This window comes from Wolffia australiana, chromosome 9, assembly GCF_029677425.1.
Source record: "Wolffia australiana isolate 7733 chromosome 9, ASM2967742v1".
Taxonomy (NCBI): domain Eukaryota; kingdom Viridiplantae; phylum Streptophyta; class Magnoliopsida; order Alismatales; family Araceae; genus Wolffia; species Wolffia australiana.
The window spans coordinates 11,376,306-11,398,203 of record NC_135843.1 but is presented as its reverse complement, the minus strand read 5'-3'; the positions used below and the strand labels follow the sequence as shown (position 1 = coordinate 11,398,203).

Genomic DNA, 21,898 nt, shown 5'->3' with positions numbered 1-21,898 from the left:
GATCCCACCTCTGATGTATTCAACTATTTTTAGTGGGTTGCTTCAAGGATAATTGTAATTTATAAATGGACATCTAAACAAGAACTCTCCAGTTAGATTAACAGGCAAGAAGTTCCACTTATCCAGCCTCGTTTAATCAGATCCCACCTCTGATGTATTCAACTATTTTTAATTCATTACTTGGTGGTTAATATTGTGTTTGTTATAAATGGATGTGTCTTATTTGTTTGGCGTAAGAGCATATTTGAGCTGTTAACCTAAGAGGACATCCATTTATTTTTTCAAACAAAACAGAAGGTAGTATTTCTATGACCCAATTTTTCAAATCAGATCCCATCTCCATTCAATTTTACTTTTAATGCATTGGTTTGTATATTTTAATGGCACATATAAACAAGATTTGATTTTCATATGTTTTGGATAAATTTCTAATTGACTTATTAAGACTAAAAAATATGCATTCATCGTTTTCCAATGTAATAATACATATTACTTCAATTTTCGCAATTAGAGAATTATTCAAATTCCTTATATCTAACTTTGTTGAATCATATGCCACCTCCATTATATGCATCACTATTTCATGCTTAAGTTATAATTAGACACCTAAACGAGAATATAGCTTTATTTATTTGGCATAAATGCATAAATGAAAATATGCATTCGTTTTCAAGAAAGTAGGACATAGTACTTAGAGAAGATGTTCTACCCTCTTGCAGAAGGTGCTCCATGTTGCATCAGGCTTAACCATTAGATCACTGGCTGCTACCAATGATGTCGTTATAAGTGTTCTTGATCTTTGATAAGAGTGCATCCCTGTAGAAGATTTCAGAAATACTAAAGTTAATTAATAAGTTCGACATAACAGGGATATTTTTTCATATGGGGATAAAGAAGAATAAAAAAACTAAATTAAATATAGAATGGGAATTGTAGCAGCCAGTGAATTAAATGATGTTTTGAGTATTCATTGGATTGACTAAAAAGTGGATAAAAATGTGAATTGTAGATTGGATTGGACAGAATGTAGCTGCTTTTGGATATGAGATTGAGATTCAAATATACATAATTTCACATGAAAAAAATTCTATTACTTTTCTGAGGTTTATATTTACTTATATTCTCCAATATATGTGATCAGTTTATGAGTAATTCTTTTATCGAAATAAAAAAAACACTTATGCATGTAAATTAGATAATCCATCAACCTTAATGGCATCAGGAATTTCAAACCATATGATCCATTAACCATCAAAAAGTCCAATTAATGGTTCAAAAGCACTATTACTTTCACCATCATTTCATCTTGAAATGATGACGTGATAGTGCTTTCTAACCGGATTATATATGACTGATGCTAGATAAGATCACTGTAAGCTGGACAGCAGAATAAAAAAACCAGTTGCTGAAGAAAAATCCAAGATTTTACCTTTCTGACTTGTTAAGCAGGTTCTTGTATGCAAACCACTGCAATCATGACAGAAAAAAAATATTTTGTAAATAACATACATTATTAAATATTTAATGAAATGCATCCTGGACAATAAACAAACTTTAAATATTGTCAAACTAAGATTCCTCGCACTAAATTTTTTTTCCTCATGAAAATAATTCTTGGCTCTAAATATAACACAGCAAGATAAAATCAGTGATCCATATTCAAAAATCAACCCAAAACGTTAATTGTAATGTTTCTATTTTTTTAAAAGGATAATTGTATAGATTCTATGCCACATTTGAAACCCAAAAATGGTAGTACCCCAGAATATCCAATGCCAACTACTTCAAGGACACCGGGAACCAAAGGAAGCCTGTCAATGGCCTGTGAGGAAAGAAATGTGGATAATTAGTAATGAAAACTATGAAGTCGAACACTTAAACTAAGCTTTCAAATATATTCGAATCCAGGATGACTTGATCAAGAGCATGGGCAGGGAGAGATTTACAGAGATCATCCCAGCAGCACCCCATAAAGCAACAGCTCCAGATGCAGCTAGTGCTGAAACAGCATACTTGTCTTCAACCTTGTTCCACTGGCCAGTAAGAAAGTAATGATCAGGCCCTCACTGTTGCAGGTAATCTTTGAAACAGTGTGTTGTTTTTCCTTAAAGTTTAAGCAATTCATTGGTAAATAAATATCCTGGTAAAGTTTTGAGATGTAACATGAATTGTATTACTAATGTTGACATGCTGAGGTGAGAGAGAAGAATGGATTCTTACTCACAGCTTCTTGTATGGTTTTCAGAATTTCAGGTGTTTCAGTGGTGGTGGAGGTGGCAGGGGCAGTGTCATTAGATGGGGTTATGGCTGAAGCCGGGGTGGTGCTCTCAGCTTCCACAACTGGGGTTGCAGCAGCAGCAGCCAAGGATTCTCCGGTGGCCATGGAAACCACATTTCGAGCAATCTTTCGACCTGCGAAAGTGACAATGACAATTATAAATACGTGTTAGATTCAAGCGCTTACCAACTGTGCAAAAAGCTATAGCTGATAGCCATGGCGCTACTTTTCATCTTTAAGCAGGATGTTGTTCTCCAACAAGACTCATAAATGAAAAAGAAGAAGAATGATGATGATCATCATATTTTGACGATGATGATGATGATGATGATGATTGTTTATACAGTCCATCATCAACCCATTCCAACACACTCCATCCCCCTTCCCAATATCACAAGAGACAACCATAAAAGACAGATGATGATGACGACGATAATGATGATGATGATGAGTATGATAACGAGGGTAAACAAAGAAACACACGTCAGGTTTCAAAATTTCGCGAGAAAAAAGAGGTAATCGACAGATACAGACCATTACGACGACGATGATGATAAGGATGATCATGACGATGCCGATAATGATGATGATGATGAGGGTAAACAAAGAAACATATATCATCATCGACCCATTCCAAAATTTCGCGAGAACAAAGAGACAATCGAGAGATACAGACGATTGCGACGACGACGACGATAAGGATGATGATGATGATGAAGATAATGATGATGAGGATGATGAAGATGATGAGGAGGATGACGACGAGGGTAAACAAAGAAACACATATCCCTCATCAACCCATTTCAAAATTTCGCGAGAAAAAACAGACAATCGACAGATACAGACGATTACGACGACGACGACGACGATGATGATAAGGATAATGATGATGACGATGATGATGATGATGATGATGATGAGGTGGAGGAGGAGGAGGAGGAGGAGGAGGAGGAAGAGGAGGAGGATAACGAGAGTAAACAAAGAAACATGCATCAGATTTCAAAATTTCGCGAGAAAAAAGAGAGAATCGACAGACACAGACGATTACGACGACGACGAAGAAGAAGAAGAAAACAAGAAAGGAAAGAAAGAAAAGAAGGAAGAAGAGGAAGAGGAAGAGGGGATTACAGTAGGCGCCAGCCCTCACCGCCGGGGAGAGCGACGGGAGGCCGACAGACAGTCCGGAAGCGGCGCCGCGGCTTTCAAATAGAGCGGGCGAAGAGGACACGGCGCAGGCGGCGGCGTAGGCCATGGCGACGGCGAAGCCTATGCCTCTCTCTTTCTCTCTTTCTCTCTCGCTGTCGGTCTTCTCTTTGTTGCTGTTGTAGTGGTGAAGGCGAGTAATTGCGTCTTTTAAGCGGAAGACGGGCGAAGAGGAGAACCAGGAATTGGAGGGGATGATGATGCTATGGACTTGTCGCGGGTTGGCATCCCACCACCCGTTTCCCGCTTGTTTTGATAACGTCACAACGCCGTGTGGCTCCGGATCGCTCCGAGGAGAAGAGAAAAATCTCGTGGGGCTCTCGGGCTTCTCCCGGTGTGGCTGTCTGCATGGCCCCATGCACCTTGGGTTGGGCCTTGCTCTCAAAATCACTCTCTCTTCTCTCTCATTGACTCTCTCTCTCTCTCTCTCCCTCCCTTTTACTCTCTCTCTCTCTCTCTCTCTCTCTCTCTCTCTCTCTCTCTCTCTCTCTCTCTCTCTCTCTCTCTCTCTCTCTCTCTCTCTCTCTCTCTCTCTCTCTCTCTCTCTCTCTCTCTCTCTCTCTCTCTCTCTCTCTCTCTCGCTCTCTCTCTCTCTCTCTCTCTCTCTCTCTCTCTCTCTCTCTCTCTCTCTCTCTCTCTCTCTCTCTCTCTCTCTCTCTCTCTCTCTCTCTCTCTCTCTCTCTCTCTCGCTCTCTCTCTCTCTCTCTCTCTCTCTCTCTCTCTCTCTCTCTCTCTCTCTCTCTCTCTCTCTCTCTCTCTCTCTCTCTCTCTCTCTCTCTCCCTCTCTCTCTCTCTCTCTCTCTCGCTCTCGCTCTCTCTCTCTCTCTCTCTCTCTCTCTCTCTCTCTCTCTCTCTCTCTCTCTCTCTCTCTCTCTCTCTCTCTCTCTCTCTCTCTCTCTCTCTCTCTCTCTCTCTCTCTCTCTCTCTCTCTCTCTCTCTCTCTCTCTCTCTCTCTCTCTCTCTCTCTCTCTCTCTCTCTCTCTCTCTCTCTCTCTGTCTGTCTTTCTCTCTCTAACTCTCTTTATCTGTCTCTCTCTAACTCTCTATGTCTGTCTTTCTCTCTCTCTCTAACTCTCTATGTCTGTCTTTCTCTCTCTAACTCTCACTGTCTGTCTTTCTCTCTCTAACTCTCATTATCTGTCTCTCTCTCTAACTCTCTATGTCTGTCTTTCTCTCTCTCTCTCTAACTCTCTTTGTCTGTCTACCTTTCTCTTCCAACTCTCTCAATCTGTCTGTGTGTCTCTCTATCTCTCTCTCTCTCTCTCTGTGTTCGTGACTCTATATGTCTCTATCAATCTATCTCTCTCGCAATCTGTCTTTCTCTCTTTGTGTATCTCTCTCTAACTCTCTCTCTCTCTCTGTTTGTGTCTCTATACGTCTATATCTATCTCTCCCCTGTATCGATCTACCTATCTCTCTCTATCTATGCGTTTCTATCTATCTCTCTCTGTCTCTCCCCACCTCTATCTTTCTCTCTTTTCCTCACTCTATCTCTATATCTATCCATCTCTCTTTCCATCTATGTCTATATCTCTCTCTCTCCATCATGTGTCTCACATCCCCTATATTTTCTTGCATCTTATATACAACATTTATAACATGACAAAAGATTCCTTGCCTTCAGAAGAAAAAACTTTCTGGATTAATATTTTATTACTCTTCTTATCACACCACATCTCACGTACATAGATTATGATACAATGACATCAACCCATCATTCTTCAGATTATTAGATGATGTAAAATATTCCACCCATTACTAGATATATGATTTATCATTTATAACATGTATCATATTTAATCTTCAGTTCTGGACAAAAAGTAGAGAGAGAAAAATGGTTTTCTTTCACAGCATAACGTAAAACATATTGATTATTATAAGGTATTTTATTAATCTTCAGCTCTGGACAAAAGTAGATAAGAGAAAGAGAGGAGAGAGATATTTTTCATTCATAGCATAACATAAAAAATATCGATTATAATATGACATCTTATTAATATATTATGATACATTATTAATCTTCAGTTCTGGACAAAAGTAGACAAAGAAATAGAGAAAGAGATATATATCCTTTTCAGTCAAAGCATAACATAAAAAAAACATATTGGTTATAATATATATATATTATTAATCTTCAGTTCTGGACAAAAGTAGAGAGAGAAATAGAGAGAGAGAGAGAGAGATGGTTTTCTTTCACAGCATGACATAAAACATACTGATTTTAAATTACTTTCCATGGTACCTCAAACAAGTAGCTTCCTGCAAAAAAAAAAGAGAAATAAAATAAAAAATTCAAACTTTTGCCATTCAAATGTCATCATAATCTCGACTGGGAAAAACCCCAAGTAGTTAAATGAAATGAGACGGCTTGGAATTATCTAATCTTTGATTAAGAAAAAAAACAGAATGGAATCTATCGCCCAGAAAATTCAGAGAAACATTTGAAAAAGTTTCGATTGGGATAAAGTTTTGATTAACATCTACTAGAATCGTTGATGAACACATTGACGAAACTCTCCAATAACTTGCCAATGATAAATGATCAAGAATAGGTTATCTTCGTGTGGGTTGTTCTACATCATGAGAGATTCGGAACAAGGAGAGGGATGGAGAAAGGGAGGGAGGAAGAGAGAGAGAGAGGAGAGCGGAAGAGACAAAGAAAGGGAGAGATGGAATAGAGAGAGGGTAAGGGAGAATTGGCGATTGAGAGAGAAGGGGGGAGAGACAGAGAAGGAGAGATAGATAGAGAAGAGAGAGAGAGAAGGGGGAGTGACAGAGAAAAGGAGAGATAGAGAGAGAGAGAGAGAGAAAGGGGGAGAGACAGAGAGAGGGAGAGATAGAGAGAGAAGGGGGGAGAGACAGAGAGAAGGAGAGATATAGAGAGAGAAAAGGGGAGAGAGACAGAGAGAAGGAGAGATATAGAGAGAGAAAGGGGGAGAGAGAGAGAGAGAGGGAGAGAGAGAGGGGGGGAGGGGGGGAGAGAGAGAGAGAAGGAGAGATAGAGAGAGAGAGAGAGAGCAAAAGGGAGAGAGACAGAGAGGAGAGATAGAGAGAGAGAGAGAGCAACAGGGGGAGAGACAGAGAGGAGAGATAGAGAGAGAGAAAAGGGGGGAGAGACAGAGAGAGGGAGAGATAGAGAGAGAGAGAGAAGGGGAAGAGACAGAGAGAAGGAGAGATAGATAGAGAGAGGAGGGGGGAGAGACAGAGAGAAGGGGAGATAGATGAGAGAGAAGGGGGAGAGAGAGATAGAGAAATAGATAGAGAGAGAGAAGGGCGAGAGACAGAGAGAGAGGAAGAGAAAGATATAGAGAGAGGGGGGGGAAGACAGAGAGAGGAAGACATAGATAGATATGGCAAAAAAGGGAGACGTTGAGGGAAAGATAGGGAAATAGAAGGGGGGGGGGACACAGATAGAGCGAGAGATAGAGAGAGAGAGATAGGAAAAGACAGATTCTTTTAAGGAAGAGCAGAGATATATACAGAGAGAGAGAAAGCCAGAGAGAAAGGGGAGGGGGAGGGAGGAAAGGAGAGAGAGCAAGAGAGAGAGGAAGAGAGATAAGGAGATAGAGAAAGGAAGAGAGAGAGATATGGGGTGAGATAGAGAGATGAAGGGGGAGAGAGAGGAAGATAGAGGGAGATGGAGGGAGAGAGAGAGGAAGATAGAGAAAGAGGAGAGATATAAAGAGAAAGAGAGAGAGGGGTAGAGAGACCTTAACTTTCGCAAAAACTGCCTCCTCTTCTGCCAACCCCTCAAACTCTCATCACGTTGGGTCTGGGTTGTTCTTCTGAAATAGGCCTTTTGGGCCTGCACAGAATTCCACCACTCATTCAGCCAATTTCAGCTATCCATCAATTGAATAAGACATGAGACTGATTAAACGATATGAAAGGCAAACCTCTGGAGATGAACTTTCTCATCATACAAGGCTTTCCTGATCCTCTCCTCAAAAGGGGTGGAGTGATACCTGACCATCTGATCCTACAAGAACAGAAAAAAGACATAAAATTGTCAACAACCCAAAAATTAAATACTATTACAATAATTTTAACCTATATATACCTCTTTATACTTTCTTGTTGAATTGGGAATCCCCTTCCCTTGCCATTGTTCTGGTGATGGAAAGTTACACCCTTCTTCATCAGAGCACTTAAAATTTTCAATCCCATCTGAAGAACAATCATTACTCTGCAAATCAAGCTCTGGAGAATGTTTTGAGTTTAAAACTTGAACCAGATCTTCAGGAAGATGGGTTTCTTCAGCTGCCACTTTTTCTGTTTCTGAGCAGATCGATTTTTGGATTGGATAGAGAAACTGAGATCTGATCTGGGCGGTAGATCCCAACCGTTGATTTTCCAGTTTTGCAGGGTAGACAGTGCCTGGAGTTTCCATCTCTTCTGTAAATTTCAAAGGAGTAGGCGCTGGAGAAAACACAGAAGACTGTTCTCTTCTCCGAGGAGTTTGAATCGAGTCCGAAACAGAGTCAGATTCAAAGCTTTTCACTTTTTCTTCTATTTCTTCAAATCTCACTGACCTAGTCTTTGTAGGGGATGCAGTTCTGATGGGCAGATCTCTACATAAACAACAGAAAAGGAAAAAAAAAATTGATAAATATGGCATAAGAAGATCTGAATAGGACAATTAATGAAGTAAGTAATTCATAATTACATGTCCGGTAGATCTTCTGGGACTTCAACTGTATGATGATCCCATTGAAGCTGCTTACAGGAGGAATCAAGAGCAGATAAATTAGGGTTTGGTGTAACATCCTGTGACTGAGTTTGAAGTTTAGCGTTCTTGGAAGGACAGATGAACTCGACTGGGGTTTCAAGAAGTGCTCCACATGCCTTGAGGAACATGGCCTGAAATCAAATTTTAAAAAAACTGTTTCCAGTTATATACTGAGAATATTATCTGAAAGTATTTGCACTTTAATGGAAACCCATTACTGATTAGGAACTCCTGAATAAAAAGAAAGAAGAAAATAAAACACCGAAGGCAACTTTGTGAATTTCGGGTAATTCAAAGAAGAACCCACTTTTGAAGAGTTTTCAAAGAAAATTATTTAGGACAATGAGCTCCCATAGTTCAAACTGAATACAAAACAGTGGGATGAAGGCGGAGAAATAAGAACTAACAACGAGATGCCACCTTTATAATCTTGATAATACGGAGCACGAGACGAGAGATTATAAATCCATGCCGCTGTTGATGAAGAAAAACGACGAGTTTAGAGATATTTCTCATCACTCTGAACCATATGATTACTCTTTTTCATCACTGAAATACATAGCTAACTTGTTTTCCAATTTTGGCAGTAAAAAAATGTTACACACCTCTTGCTCCAGCTCCTTCCCCTCTTTCTCTGAAAAACAAACGTATAAATCAAGAAATCAGACGATGAACGTGCTAATTTATAAAAAATCCATCATTCTCTTACGATTATGCGGGAACAATGTGACGATGTGGCTTCTGAAGATCAGACGATCCTGAGACAAGCAAATTATATCAATAAACCTCGCCGAAACCGAGTGATTAATAGAGATAATAAGAAACAAAATGAAGAAAAATAAAGATTGAGGGTGATACCCCTGTCCTGGATGGAGTCGTCTCCGCAGATGAAACAGGTGATGATTTTTGTTTCCCTTTGAAGCGGGGGCGAGTGAAACAACTCCCCATTCTATCACTTCGACGAGTGGCACCTACATCCAATAAAAATGAGATTTAAGAGATGTCGGGTGGAGCGATTTCGGTGATAAACGAAGAAATTGACGAGGTGGGCACGATCAGAACCCTGCAATCTGTCGACCCATTTCGTCGAAATGGAGGATGATAACGTTGAATGTTGCATTTTGAATTTAAAATCAAGCCGGCGCGCCGCAGAGGACAAGGTAACCAGCACCCGTTTCAAAGTTCTTTCCTTAATTGGATCCCCATTTAATTTTCTTATGAAGATACATAGACATATACGTACATACACACATAGATACTTACATGCTCACACACATACACACACATTCATACATACACACACATACATAGAAATATTATACATACACTTAGGGTTTGACGGTCTCGGTCCGGTCTGTACTTTTAGCAAGGACCTAAACCTTACCTAAGGGTCAGTCCCTTTCCAGTCCGGTCTTGTGGTGTTGACTAGTCAAAGTCGAAGAACAAAAAGTCAAGAAAAAATGGTATGGACTTCTCGTTAAATGGAAAATTTATTGCAAAGTCACTTATAAAGCCCATCTTGAAAATTGAAAAGATGAATAAAATAAAAAGGGGAAAAGAAAAAAAATTTGAAAGATGAATAATTGAACGGGACAGAGAGTTTGAGAGAGAAGAGAGCGTGCGAGAGAGAGAGAACGGGAGAGAGAGAAGAGAGTGTGAGTGAGAGCGAGAAGAGAGCAGACAAGAGAGTGAGGATGGGAGAGAGAGAGTGTGTGAGAGAGTGAGAATGGGAGAGAACATTTGAGAGAGAAGAGAGCATTGGAGAGAGAGAGAGAGAGAGAACAGGAGAGAGAGAAGAGAGCATGCGAGAGAGAGAGAACGGGAGAGGGAGAGCGCGCGAGATAGAAAGAATGGGAGAGAGAAAAGAGAGAGTGAAATGGGAGAGAGAGTTCAAGAGAGAGAGAACGGGAGATAGAGAAGAGAGCGTGAGAGAGAGAGAGAGAACAGGGGATATAGAAGAGAGCGTGAGAGAGAGAGAACGGGAGAGAGAGAAGAGAGCGTGTGAGAGAGAACAAGTGAGTGAGAGAGAGAGAGAGAGCATGAGAGAGAATAAGAAAGAGAGCATGAGAGAGCGTGAGAGAGAGAGAGCACGAGAGAGAAAGCGAGAGAGGGAGGGAGAGAGAGCGAGGAGCCAAAGGGAGAGCGAGGGGGGACGACACGGTCAGTGAGAAGGGGAAGCTGGGGATAAATAAAATTATATTATTTATTTATATTTTAATCCGGTCCCGGTCCGGTTTGACCAGTGGACTGGATCCAGCACGACTACCCAGTCCACCCTAAAATGATGGACCGGCGGTCCCGGTTCGGTCCGGTCCGATCCGACCGGTCCCCGGTCTAAAAGGTCAAAGTCTACATACACTGAAGCAGGATGACTAGGACTGACATGGGTAGGATGGATAAAACAGGCCACAAATCAACAGGATCGATTTCGAACATTTCAATCCAGAGAAAATGATGATGGTGTAGCCCCTTTCCTCGATCAAGGGGGGGAGGACTGTCTTACAACCACCGCAGTGAAAACAAAACTCCAAATCCAATATCCCGAACGGTCTACTACGAGAAGACACAAACCTATTCCACTAACCTATTCTACTAAGTCCGACGACGGTGGAAAAATACACGAGAAAATACTGGATAACATAATGTGGATCACCAAAGAGGGAAGGGTGGAGCTTTAGCGATGGTGTAGCGCGATAGGGCGATGCAGTAAGTTGCGGAGGCGTTTGATGGCGAGAGCGGACGATGTGCGCTTCGACAGGGCCAGCCGCAGATCCAACTCATATATAATATTAATTTCTTACCTTCTTAAAATTATTTTGATTTTTTTTTCCAAATTCAACCCTTAGTGCTGTAAGAAAATTAATAAAGACTATTACATGAATCATAAAAATAGCCAACATATTTAACCCTAAGTTTTCCCAAATGTGTCAAACAAATAAGGGATTATACATACACGGTAGTTGATGAGATTTGGTTCCACGAGAGAGATATCATAGTCATCTGTATCTTATAGGGAACGATGTGTAGCTTGGTGCCCCATGCAATGCAAACTCAACCCATCAATTGGTTTAAATTTACCGATGATTAATTAATCTATATATTGATATGGTTAATTATTAAGGTTAATGAATAAATGTTATTCGGCCATTAGAGTTACTGACTAGACTGAAGTATGTTCCTAGATGAAACATGCAAATGATCTTTTGGGGATCTATGATACTATCAAAAGCTATCTATTTTGCATATCATGGGTTCCCTTCTCTGTCATATTCTTTTTCTGACAATAGCTTTCTCATTTTATCAGCCCCTTGAGACTTAAATTGAGATTTCTTCTCAATACATTCACTGAAGTATCTGACTCTGTATTCAATGTAATTTTATTTATTGTAAAATCCATTTTTTGATGATAATTTTCTAAAAATATATCCTAGAATGAAATCTCGAAAATATTCACAAAAAATTATTATTGAAATTATGCTTTGACCAAATGAATTATCAAGGTAGCTTTATTTAATTCTAAGGTCTTAAAACAAACCTCAAATGATATAATTCTAGATTACATGGATTTTTATGTTTTTGGGAAAAAACATTTATCGAATAAAAAATCAAAAAGTGTTTCTAAAATATCTAGCAGAAAATTTAATTGCGTCGCTTGTAAAAAGTAAACTTTTGGAATTAAAATAGTGTTTCTCCAGTAACTCCATGAAAATTGAATCAAATAACACAATCGTCAATCCCACGGTTTGGATTTGTTTTGGGAAACTTACCATGTCAAAAATAAACTCAAAATCAACCCGTTTATTCTTTAAAATGCTGATATTCAAATGATATTCCCGAAATATTCCTCAATGATTTTGGTCTTTGAAATATTCCTGAAATTTATCCGAAATTTATTATTCTATTTTATGCAAAATACATGAGAAAAATAAATTTTAGATTATGTATTTCAGCTCTATGAAATAATCAAATAACTCAATTATAAACATCCTAAGGTGATAAAGATACATTAACTACCACATCTACTATTAACAAATGTTTGTCTGATTTTACTGAATATTTGACTAAGGACAGTGGTTTTATTTCTGCACATTTGTTACCAGTTTTAAGTCCTGACCCGACGATTTATCAATTTGACCAAATGCCCTAACGTCAGCTATCTTCATGTATATGAAGATATCCGCTCAAAGTTTCTCCTTATTCATGAGTAAGTTGCATAATTCAGTCCAAATGTCATTACACACACTTGATGTCATGGCTTACCACATTTGATCATAGGTCAAACCGATGAATAAAAGTTTGCTTCGGATAATTCACTTTGAATAGGGATCTACCTGACTAGGTATTTTCACAAACTCAAACCACTACAAAGTCATTTTTTCAATGGGCCGAGGTTTTATGTAGTGATTTTCTATTTAAATGGTTTTTTGAATAAATCGTTTTTGGTTTTAAAATCTAATATAGTAATTCTAGAAAGAATTGAACATAAAAACTAGAATGGGCAACAAAATGCCTTTTGTTCTCCAAGAATGAGTTTAGTCAGTATGGAAAATATGTTGGAAATGGAGTTGCCAATTAAGGAAAATTAAAGTAATTGCAGATGAGATAAGAATTAAAATGTAAACTGGTTGTTGCTGAAATTGATGGATCTATGTCAGATTTTGACAAGAGCCCACAATTGCCCTTTGACATAAATATGAGATGGAAGATAGTACTCCCTATTCCTTAACTATATTTGTGCCAATTTCATTAAGATTTGATTTTCTTTAACATTTATTTGGTTTATTTAAGATATTCATAGTTCATTCTGGATAGAGGAGTTTAAAGATTAAAACTGCAACATTATAACACATTGAGATGTATCTTTTCAGCCTAAGGAATTTTAGAGCCTGATTTAGAATGATGAATTGCTACACAAATCTTGGCCAAAAAATCAGCTGCGAGTTTATGAGCTGCACAACTTTAGGAGCGGGAGTGAAGGTTATGAAATAAACATCCTTTAGGGTTAGTTATATCCTGATATTTAGGGAAATTTTTTAGCACAATGACAGTATTTTACCCTTGTTCATCAAATTGGTTGACCACAGTATTGATTTTGTGCATTTGCCGGCAACGATAAGGTAATCGGAACTAAAATTTCCACAATTTCCTAGTAATATAATGTCAACAAAATAGAGATAAGAGAACTCATGGTATTAATCATATTTATTGCGTTCATTTATGGTTAGGAACTTACATCTATATGCTAAAAGAGTAAAAATTGACTGGGAATTGCACAAGACTTATTCATAATGCATGCATAAAATATGACTTATTCATTTAGTCTCATTATAGTTCTGAAGACAGAGGCCATAAATCACCTGACTCTGATTATAGTATAGATAAGTAAAAAAGGATGTTGCTTACATGATATTTTGCCCTTGTTCATCAAATTGATTGGCCATAGTATTGATTTTGTGCCTTTCTCAACAATGATAAGATAATCAGAACTAAAATTTCTACAATTTCCTAGTATTATAATGTCAAAAAAATAGAGATAAGAGAACTCATGGTATTAATCATATTTATTGCGTTCATTTATGGTTAGGAACTTACATCTATATGCTAAAAGAGTAAAAATTGACTGGGAATTGCACAAGATTTATTCATAATGCATGCATAAAATATGACTTATTCATTTAGTCTCATTATAGTTCTGAAGACAGAGTCCAGAAATCACCTGACTCTGATTATAGTATAGACAATTAAAAAAGGATGTTGCTTACATGATATTCATCCATTATGAGAGCCTAATAAATTGGGAAATTATCCTCTCAAGTTCTGCAGGAGTTTATTCTTTGGGTGGAAACATTGGATTATAATCCAATGTTTACAATGTTATTCATTTCTGTTGCTACATGGATGATTTCATGAAAAATTAAAATGCAGAGTTCAATCAAGAACATCATGGGTTATAATCCAATGTTTACAACGTTAATCAATTCTGTTGCTGCATGGATGATTTCATGAAAAATTAAAATGCAGAGTTCAACCAAGAAAATCATGGGTTATAATCCAATGTTTACAACTACATGACAATGTATAAATGTACGGGGAAATTTTCTAACATGACAATCTATGAAGGGCTGTTAGTGATGGAGCATTACCTTAAAGTAAGTGGATTTACCTTATCTTCATTTCTCGACGACACCGACGAAATTAAATCGCTTGCCGAGAAGAGACAAGCCCGGCTTAGAAATTAAATTCTGCGCTCCCCACAACTGTTGGGAAGGCAAACCCGTCGTTTGCTCCACTGCGAAAGAAACCATCAAGCAAAGAGTGAATAGATTTGTTGAACATCAGAAGAGATGTTAACTTTGAAAGTATGGGGGAGAGAGAGATGTTGAAAGAAAGAAAGGGATAGAAAGAGAGATGGAGTTATGTGGATAGAGAGAAGGGTTGAAAAAGAGGGTGAGAGAGAGGGATATAGAATTGGGGAGAGATCAGTGGAGATATAGATAGAGAGAGCGAGATAGAAATGGGGAGAGATCAATGGAGATATATATATAGAGAGAGAGAGGGATAGAGAGATAGATAGAGAGGGATATAGAAATGGGGAGAGATCAATAAAGATGTAGATAGAACGAGAGAGGGGATAGAGAGATAGAGAGAGGGATATAGAAATGAGGAAAGATTCGTAGAGATATAGGATAGATAGAGGGGGTCATAGAGAGATAGAGAGATGTGGATAGAGAGAGAAGGGGTGAAAAAGAGGGTGAGAGAGAGGGATAAAAAATTGGGGAGAGATCATTGGAGATATAGATAGAACGAGGGGGGATAGAGAGATAGAGAGAAATATAGAAATGGGAAGAGATCGATGGAGATATAGAGAGAGAGAGGGATAGAGAGATAGAGAGAGAGATACACAAATGCAAGAGATCAATGGAGATATAGAGAGAACGGGATAGAGAGATAGAGAGAGAGAAATAGACAGAAATGGGGAGAGATCAGTAAAGATATAGATAGAGAGGGGATAGAGAGATAGAGACAGAGATATAGAAATGAGGAAAGATTCGTAGAGATATAGATAGATAGAGGGGGCCATAGAGAGAGAGAGAGAGGGGTACAGAAATGAGGAGAGAGGGATATAGATACGTGGAGAGAACAGTAAAGATATAGATAGAGAGAGAGGAGGAATAGAGAGAGAGATATAGGAATGGGGAGAAATCAGTATAGATATAAATAGAGAGATGGGGGAATAGAGAGATAGAGAGAGAGAGGGCTATACAAATGGGGTAGAATCAGTAGAGAGAGAAGTACCGTCGATCCCTTCCGCCTCAGTAGTTCACTACGATGGCGTCCGGTTCAGCAACCCTTGAAAAGACAAGTATAGGTCCTTGTTATCCAGACCAAATATCTCTTCCGCTTTCTTTAAAGTCTCCTAAAAAGTCATACATAATAAAAAAATTACTAAAGGAACTAAAATTATTGGCGTAGAACTAATTATAATATTCACAGTAGATTGCCAATTATGCATAAAAATAAATATGGTAACAAAAAAAAAAGATAATGATCCTCAAAATTATGAAACTTCTGAGCCCACACCTCTCGGGATTGCCTGTGGGCGTTGAGCTCTTTAATGTTAGCGAGAAATGCTGCAAACTGCTCATACGATAACCGACTCCTGTAACCAATAAAAGAAATTGAGTTTAGAATAGTTCTTAGAAAAGCATACTCCATCAAGAATCAGTGATACATTGATCTTGATCGCATGATCGATCACATCGAGGATCCGATCCAAGCATCAATTAGCCCGATCAACTATCTACCAGATCATCAATCAGCGCCAGTGGATTGATTGACTGTTGATCAGGCCCACTGGATCAATCACCTATCCTGATCTGTTACTTGATCCAGAGTGGTGTTCGTTGATCAAGCGATTGAAATCGAATCGATTACTCAATCAAATTGACAATTCAATCCGATAACTGACTCCAGTAACCAATAAAGAAACTGGATAAAAATAGTTATTCAAATGCGTATTCCATCGAGCATTGGCGATCAATTGATTGACTGTTGATTGGGCTCACAGGATCAATCACCAACGTCAATCTGATCCTTGATCCAGAGTAAGGTTTGGTAATCAAGCGATTGAGATCGAATACTCAATCTGGTCATTGATTTGACCCAGTCATTGGTTGGTCCCATTGGATCAATTGATTATGTAGATCAGGCCCACTTAATCTATCGACTATGTTGTTGATTGGGCCCAGTGGATTGATTGATTGACTATGTCAGTCTGTTGGATTAGTTTGTAGAAGCCTCCAAAAAACTTATGCAGGAACAATAAATAATAAACCCTTAATTTTCTGCTGACCTTGTTTGGCGGAAGAACTCCTTTCCATCAATTCTCCCGGGTCGTCCTGGAGAAATTAATGCCATCAACACTTATGCACGGAAATGCAACCATATTGAATAAAATTCCATTTCTTTTATCAGAAACCAAAACAATGAAGGAAATGATCGGATTTCAAGTTCTTCCGGGACTTCATGTCATGGATCTATCGAATGAAAGTGGAAGAGAAATCCCGCGAGTAAGGCCTTTATACATGAATGTTTTCCAAAACTTCTGCCAAGAACTACACACAGATCATCATTTTCTTGAAGAACTTCCCGAAAAGTTGAACCAGTCAGACCATGGATTAGGTATCACCTTAGAGTAAATAGTCCGATTGATACAACACAAAGCTGTTGATAACCTATTTTTTGTTTTACAAAACAATTTTAAAAAGTCAAGTATTTGGGTTTATGAACGAAGAAGGTCAAATAATGATGACAGCATTTAGGTACGGAATATCATTTCTGGTTTTTTTGTGAAATCGGTCTAATATTTAACTGCTCATCTGATTAAACTTCACTATGAATTCAACTTCACATAAATGATCCAACAAATAAAACATCAAACCTGTTGTTGGCCGAGACCGAGGCGGAGAGTTTGTGGCCGAAGACAGTTGGCTAGATGAATACCACGGGGAGAAAGGAACCTGCGGTTCTAGCCGCTGTTTTGTCGGCGATGCAGCACCAGACACTATTTTTGGAGACGTCGCAGTAGAATGAATTCTAGACTTTGGAATAACCTTAGGGCTCATAAATGGAACCATAGAGTATTTTTGTGCCACATTTTTAGATCCTGAAATAAATGAAACTTCATAAATTGCATTGCACAGGGAAATTTCAAGAAAGGTAGAATGCAGCATACCTTCAACTTGAGCGTCCAAAGCATTGTTCGCAGCAGCAGAAGAACCATTATCTTGAAATTGAAAGATCAGTTAGAAAGCACACGTAAGTAGTGAAAAATGGTATTCTGAAATCGAGAATAACCTATAAATCCAGAGGATCTGGAGGTGTCCTGGTCGCACGTTCCAATGTCCACCATTTCTGATTTCTGAGGATAATTGAGAAAATACTAAAGTCATTAATTGAGAAAAAAAATAGTTCGAAAAAAGTATAATAGTTGGGTTTGTGCTTACAGTCGTAGGAGAATCCTCTTCTTTCAGGGACTGCATTAGGTGCCTCTTGAAGGCTTCCAGCTGGTTCAACAAAATAATATTTCTATAAGGAATAATAGAAATGATTAATTAAGATCAACTGTCCATTATAAATTATCTAATAACCATTCACGTCGCTTCATGGAACTTTGACTACAAAGCAAAAATTAGAAGCACGAATTGAGGCAAATGTGAAGATAGACTAGACGACTTTACAACAGAAAAATAATTCTTCCCACAGTAAATATATTTGAATCATTATCACATTAAAAAAATAATAAATTTTTAACGGGAAAGTGACAGTGAAATAGACATTCGATGAGAATGTGCTGTAAAGATAAGCTATGACGGCAGAAGAAAGCAAATCATAGTAAGTTATCTACAAATGAATAATTTCAAACTTATCTACCTTAGACAATTCCCGGCTTAATTTCTTCGTCGACATGACCAACGAATCCCGCTCTTTGGAAAGCTTAATCTGAAGAGACGCATAAATCACAACCCTCAAACATCACAAAAGAAAAGGTAGAATTAAAGAAACCCGTCAATCGCTCACATTCTCTTCAAGCGAGGTCTTAAGCCGTGCTTCAGTTTCCTGAAACAACTTGTCCATATGAACAAGCCTGAGCCGGAGCTCGTCAATGAGCCCGTCCTTCTCGACGACGCTCTCATGGAGGCGGTGCACCTCCTCATCCAAATGCTTCACGCGGGAGGCAATTGCCATGGACGTGATCTTCCTGGCAAGATCGAGCAGATCGTGTGGATCCGTCGGAATCACATCAAGAATCTCTTTGGAAATGCAAAAATCCCCTGGATTCTTCTCCATCTACTCCAATCACGCAACCACAATCAATAGATTAGTGGAGGAAACCCAGATATCACAGAAAAATGATGCAATGCAGAGAAAAATAGGAGATGCAATGTGCCTACATCCGTCGACGAGTAGATTAGAGCAGGAAACAAAACCAAACTGGAGAAAACTGATAAAATACTGAGAAAAAATTGACGAGTAGATTAGAGAAGAAAAAAAAATAATAATTAAAGAAAAATGATAAAATACAGAGAAAGAATTGGATAAGAGCAAGGATTCAGCGACTCCCTCCGTTAACCAGTGGATTAGAGAAGGAAACAAAACAAAATTGGAGAAAACTGATAAACTACGGAGAAAAAATTGGAGAAGAGCGAGGATTCAGAGCCTGCTACCGTCGATGAGTAGATTAAAACCGGAAGCTAAAAGAATCAGAGAATAATGGTAAGATACAGAGAAAAAATAGGCAAAAGTTCGAAGATTCAGAGCCTACTAACGTCATCGAGTAGATTAGAACAGTAACAAAAAAATTTGGAAAAAATGAAGAAATACAGAAAAATGTAGGAGGAGCGCGAGGATTGCTCTTTTACTACCGTCGGTGAGTAGGTTAGAACAGTTATAAAAAAATGAAGAAAATTTGAAAGAATAAAGAAAAATGTCTCAAAAGCGCGAGGATTCAGCGTCTACTACCGTCGGCGAGCAGGTTATAACAGTAATCAAATAAATTTGGAGAAAAATTGAAAAATACAGAGAAATGTAAGAAAAGCGCGAGGCTTCAGCGTTTACAACCGCCGGTGAGTATTTTAAAACGAAAAAATTGGAGGAAAATAGAAAAAATACAGAGAAATGTCTGAAAAACGCGAGGATTCAGCGTCTACTACCGTCGGCGAGTAGGTTAGAACAGTAATCAAATAAATTTGGAGAAAAATTGAAAAATACAGAGAAATGTAGGAAAAGAGCGAGGATTCAGCGTGTACTAGCGCCCGCGAATATTTGAAAACAAAAAAAAATCAGAGGAAAATCGAAAAAATACATAGAAATGTCTGAAAAACTCGAGGATTCAGCGTCTACTACCGTCGGCGAGCAGGTTAGAACAATAAACAAAAAAATTGCAGAAAAATTGAAAAAATACAGAAAAAAATGTCTGAAAAGAACGAGGATTCAGCGTCTACTACCGTCTAGTAGGTTAGAACAATAAACAAAAAAAATTGCAGAAAATTTGAAAAAATACAGAAAAATGTCTGAGAAGCGCGAGGATTCAGCGTCTACTACCGACGGCGAGTAGACTAGAACAAAAATTTTGGATATAATTTGAAGAAATACAGAGAAATGTAGGAGAAATCAAGGATTAAGCGCTTACTTTCGTCGACGAGGTCGAGGCGGCAGCTCAGAAAGGAAGCCGTTCTTCGTATTTGGAAATAAGCCGATTGAGAGTAGCGAAGAATTTGAAAAACTGCGGATCCCGTCACCGCTTCGCTTTTTTAGCGTCACCGCGCTTGCTGGACTTTGCCAGACTCTTAATGGGCCTTATTGGGCCGGCCCAATAATAACCCATTCGAATACGGAAATTGGGCATTTTTTTTGTTAGTAAATATAGTAAAAAAATCATATCCCTGAACTTATCAGGTATCCTTGATTTTTTTCCCAAATTGGAGAAATGAAATTTGGATTCTGTTCTAAGATGTCTAACTTTGTAAGTCAATCAAGTATACTATTTATCAATCTAACAAAAAATTAATTAAAAGTTTATAAATCTTGAATTGAATCCAAGAGATGGATGCTATCACAATAATTGAATAGCTATACTTTGAGGAATGGGCTTGTGATCTAAATTTTTTTTTAAAAATAAGTTCAAAATATGGACACATGTACTGACGTACACATAGGGAACGTCTCAAGCTAACCGATGTTCAGTCAGACCAGATCGAATCAAGACTATTTGTGTGCATTTATAGGCCAGATTGCTTTCCAGTCTGGTTTTGGTTTGAGTATCAGAATTGACCAAAGACCAGAAATACTATTATAGTCTTATCGTTGTATTCAAATAAATGATAACATACTCTGAAATAGTCCTTAACATTTCTTGCACCTCCAATCCTGCCACAACCTGTAGACTCACCCATGTACCTGCAACCAAAAGCTCACCCCTCACTTCATCTTCCCAGCTATTCACTATCTTCACCACTACTGATGCCCAACTCTTTGAGACCTACGCCGCTGCCCAGCTATTAACTCAATTTTCTCGCCAAGCCACATTTCCTCTTGATTTTTTTTCCATCTAGTCCTATGTAGAATCTTGCATTCAATTTTTTTTATTTTGTGTGTTTCCCCTCATACTTTGAAGGGCATCTATGATCAGAGGCAGTGATCATCAATGAGAGGATCTCAAATATACGCAAATCTCGACCATTGGCATAAATTCAAGAAGATAGGTTTACCCCCTATTGTTGGCAAGGAATACAAATCCTGACATTCCCAATGAAACAAGACCCATTGACATAATTCTTATTCCTCCTAAGTCCATGCTCATATAGATCAAACTATGGTGCCAAACCAATTCAACTTATCATATTTAATTAGAGAAGGGAGTATGTCATGCCGACCCACAATTAATCTCTCTTGGGTAAGGGAAACAAGAAATCAGGTCGTGGCAGAGACGAACGCCACGGATATCTGCATCAGCACCTTGGTCTTCCTCATTCGTTGTTAATTCTTTTTCCTCCTATTAGCAGAGTAGTATTTTCAAATATCACTTAACTAGTATTTTGTTTTAGCCCTCTACATTTTGAGGCTTTTGATAATATCTAATGAATTCAATAAAAGTGTGCCTTTATGCTTAATTTAAATATTTATTTTCAAGTTTTCACATGCATTATTAACATTTATAGCGATTAAAGGTATTCAAATATTTTTAAGTCCTAGTTTTTTGTATTTTACTGATTAATGAGATTAACCCCACTAATCTCATATGTTATTGGAAATTCATTTCAAATACATCACCAGGAGATCTGGATAAAATAAGGATAGAAGAGAAACCCAAGTCATTGATTGGACCTGAAAAAGTGACCCATTACCGAAGAAGTTTGTTTTTTAAGCCCATTTAAGTCCTTTTTAAAAGCAAGATCAAATAAAGGCAATAATTGTGGGACAAATTTGTTGTTCAATTTTGAAAAGTCTATTTCTAACTATTGACTATGAAGGACAAGGATCAAGGAAATAAATCAAGATATCCAACGCCTGGAACCCCTTGGAGTTAGGTATAAGTGCTGGGAGAGTTAGGTCACTTTTATTTAATCTCATTTCCCCTATCTTTGTATCTAATACTATATTTCTACTTTCAAAATTTTTTTGGAACC

At 38.2% G+C, this 21,898-nt stretch overlaps 3 protein-coding genes across 9 annotated transcripts; all 3 read right to left on the bottom strand.

Moving 5' to 3' along the window:
* Positions 1–609: 609 nt before the first annotated feature.
* LOC144707397 (protein CURVATURE THYLAKOID 1B, chloroplastic-like) lies at positions 610–3,839 on the bottom strand. The gene is made up of 6 exons (XM_078580501.1): positions 3,407–3,839; positions 2,225–2,412; positions 1,947–2,033; positions 1,760–1,822; positions 1,430–1,467; positions 610–816 (listed from the first exon to the last, which is right to left on the bottom strand). Exons 1-6 carry the CDS (start codon positions 3,837–3,839, stop codon positions 756–758), a joined length of 870 nt encoding a protein of 289 aa, XP_078436627.1. The 3' UTR covers positions 610–755.
* A 1,708-nt stretch (positions 3,840–5,547) lies between these two features.
* On the bottom strand, positions 5,548–9,528 carry LOC144708016 (protein JASON-like). 7 transcript variants are annotated; one of them, XM_078581310.1, is made up of 12 exons: positions 9,273–9,528; positions 9,069–9,181; positions 8,920–8,968; positions 8,816–8,844; positions 8,631–8,684; positions 8,327–8,341; positions 8,148–8,197; positions 8,014–8,052; positions 7,542–7,926; positions 7,378–7,460; positions 7,192–7,286; positions 5,548–5,740 (listed from the first exon to the last, which is right to left on the bottom strand). In XM_078581310.1, exons 1-11 carry the CDS (start codon positions 9,328–9,330, stop codon positions 7,232–7,234), a joined length of 930 nt encoding a protein of 309 aa, XP_078437436.1. In that variant the 5' UTR covers positions 9,331–9,528; the 3' UTR covers positions 5,548–5,740; positions 7,192–7,231. The 7 variants fall into 7 exon arrangements, with proteins under 7 accessions (XP_078437436.1, XP_078437433.1, XP_078437430.1 ...); XM_078581307.1 differs by having other exon boundaries at positions 5,549–5,740; positions 8,148–8,341; positions 9,273–9,526; XM_078581308.1 differs by having other exon boundaries at positions 5,550–5,740; positions 7,542–8,052; positions 9,273–9,525.
* A 4,680-nt stretch (positions 9,529–14,208) lies between these two features.
* On the bottom strand, positions 14,209–19,981 carry LOC144708045 (uncharacterized protein At4g15545-like). The gene is made up of 11 exons (XM_078581336.1): positions 19,903–19,981; positions 18,291–18,560; positions 18,144–18,212; positions 17,717–17,776; positions 17,568–17,631; positions 17,446–17,496; positions 17,152–17,376; positions 16,564–16,609; positions 15,792–15,870; positions 15,507–15,627; positions 14,209–14,499 (listed from the first exon to the last, which is right to left on the bottom strand). The coding sequence occupies exons 2-10, from the start codon at positions 18,558–18,560 to the stop codon at positions 15,535–15,537; spliced, it is 957 nt and encodes a 318-aa protein (XP_078437462.1). The 5' UTR covers positions 19,903–19,981; the 3' UTR covers positions 14,209–14,499; positions 15,507–15,534.
* Between the last annotated feature and the right edge of the window lie 1,917 nt (positions 19,982–21,898).

Coding starts and splice junctions, on each gene's coding strand:
- LOC144708016 (XM_078581304.1), bottom strand. CDS start 9,330: ATGCAACATTCAACGTTATCATCCTCCATTTCGACGAAATGGGTCGAC. Junction 8,342..8,630: donor GTATTATCAAGATTATAAAG/GTGGCATCTCGT, acceptor ATTTGATTTCAG/GCCATGTTCCTCAAGGCATG. Junction 7,287..7,377: donor GAGAAAGTTCATCTCCAGAG/GTTTGCCTTTCA, acceptor AATTCTGTGCAG/GCCCAAAAGGCCTATTTCAG.
- LOC144707397 (XM_078580501.1), bottom strand. CDS start 3,839: ATGGGGCCATGCAGACAGCCACACCGGGAGAAGCCCGAGAGCCCCACG. Junction 1,468..1,759: donor TTGGCATTGGATATTCTGGG/GTACTACCATTT, acceptor TCATGATTGCAG/TGGTTTGCATACAAGAACCT. Junction 817..1,429: donor CTGCTTAACAAGTCAGAAAG/GTAAAATCTTGG, acceptor AATCTTCTACAG/GGATGCACTCTTATCAAAGA.
- LOC144708045 (XM_078581336.1), bottom strand. CDS start 18,560: ATGGAGAAGAATCCAGGGGATTTTTGCATTTCCAAAGAGATTCTTGAT. Junction 17,497..17,567: donor CAGATCCTCTGGATTTATAG/GTTATTCTCGAT, acceptor TTCAATTTCAAG/ATAATGGTTCTTCTGCTGCT. Junction 15,871..16,563: donor GAGTTCTTCCGCCAAACAAG/GTCAGCAGAAAA, acceptor TATTGGTTACAG/GAGTCGGTTATCGTATGAGC.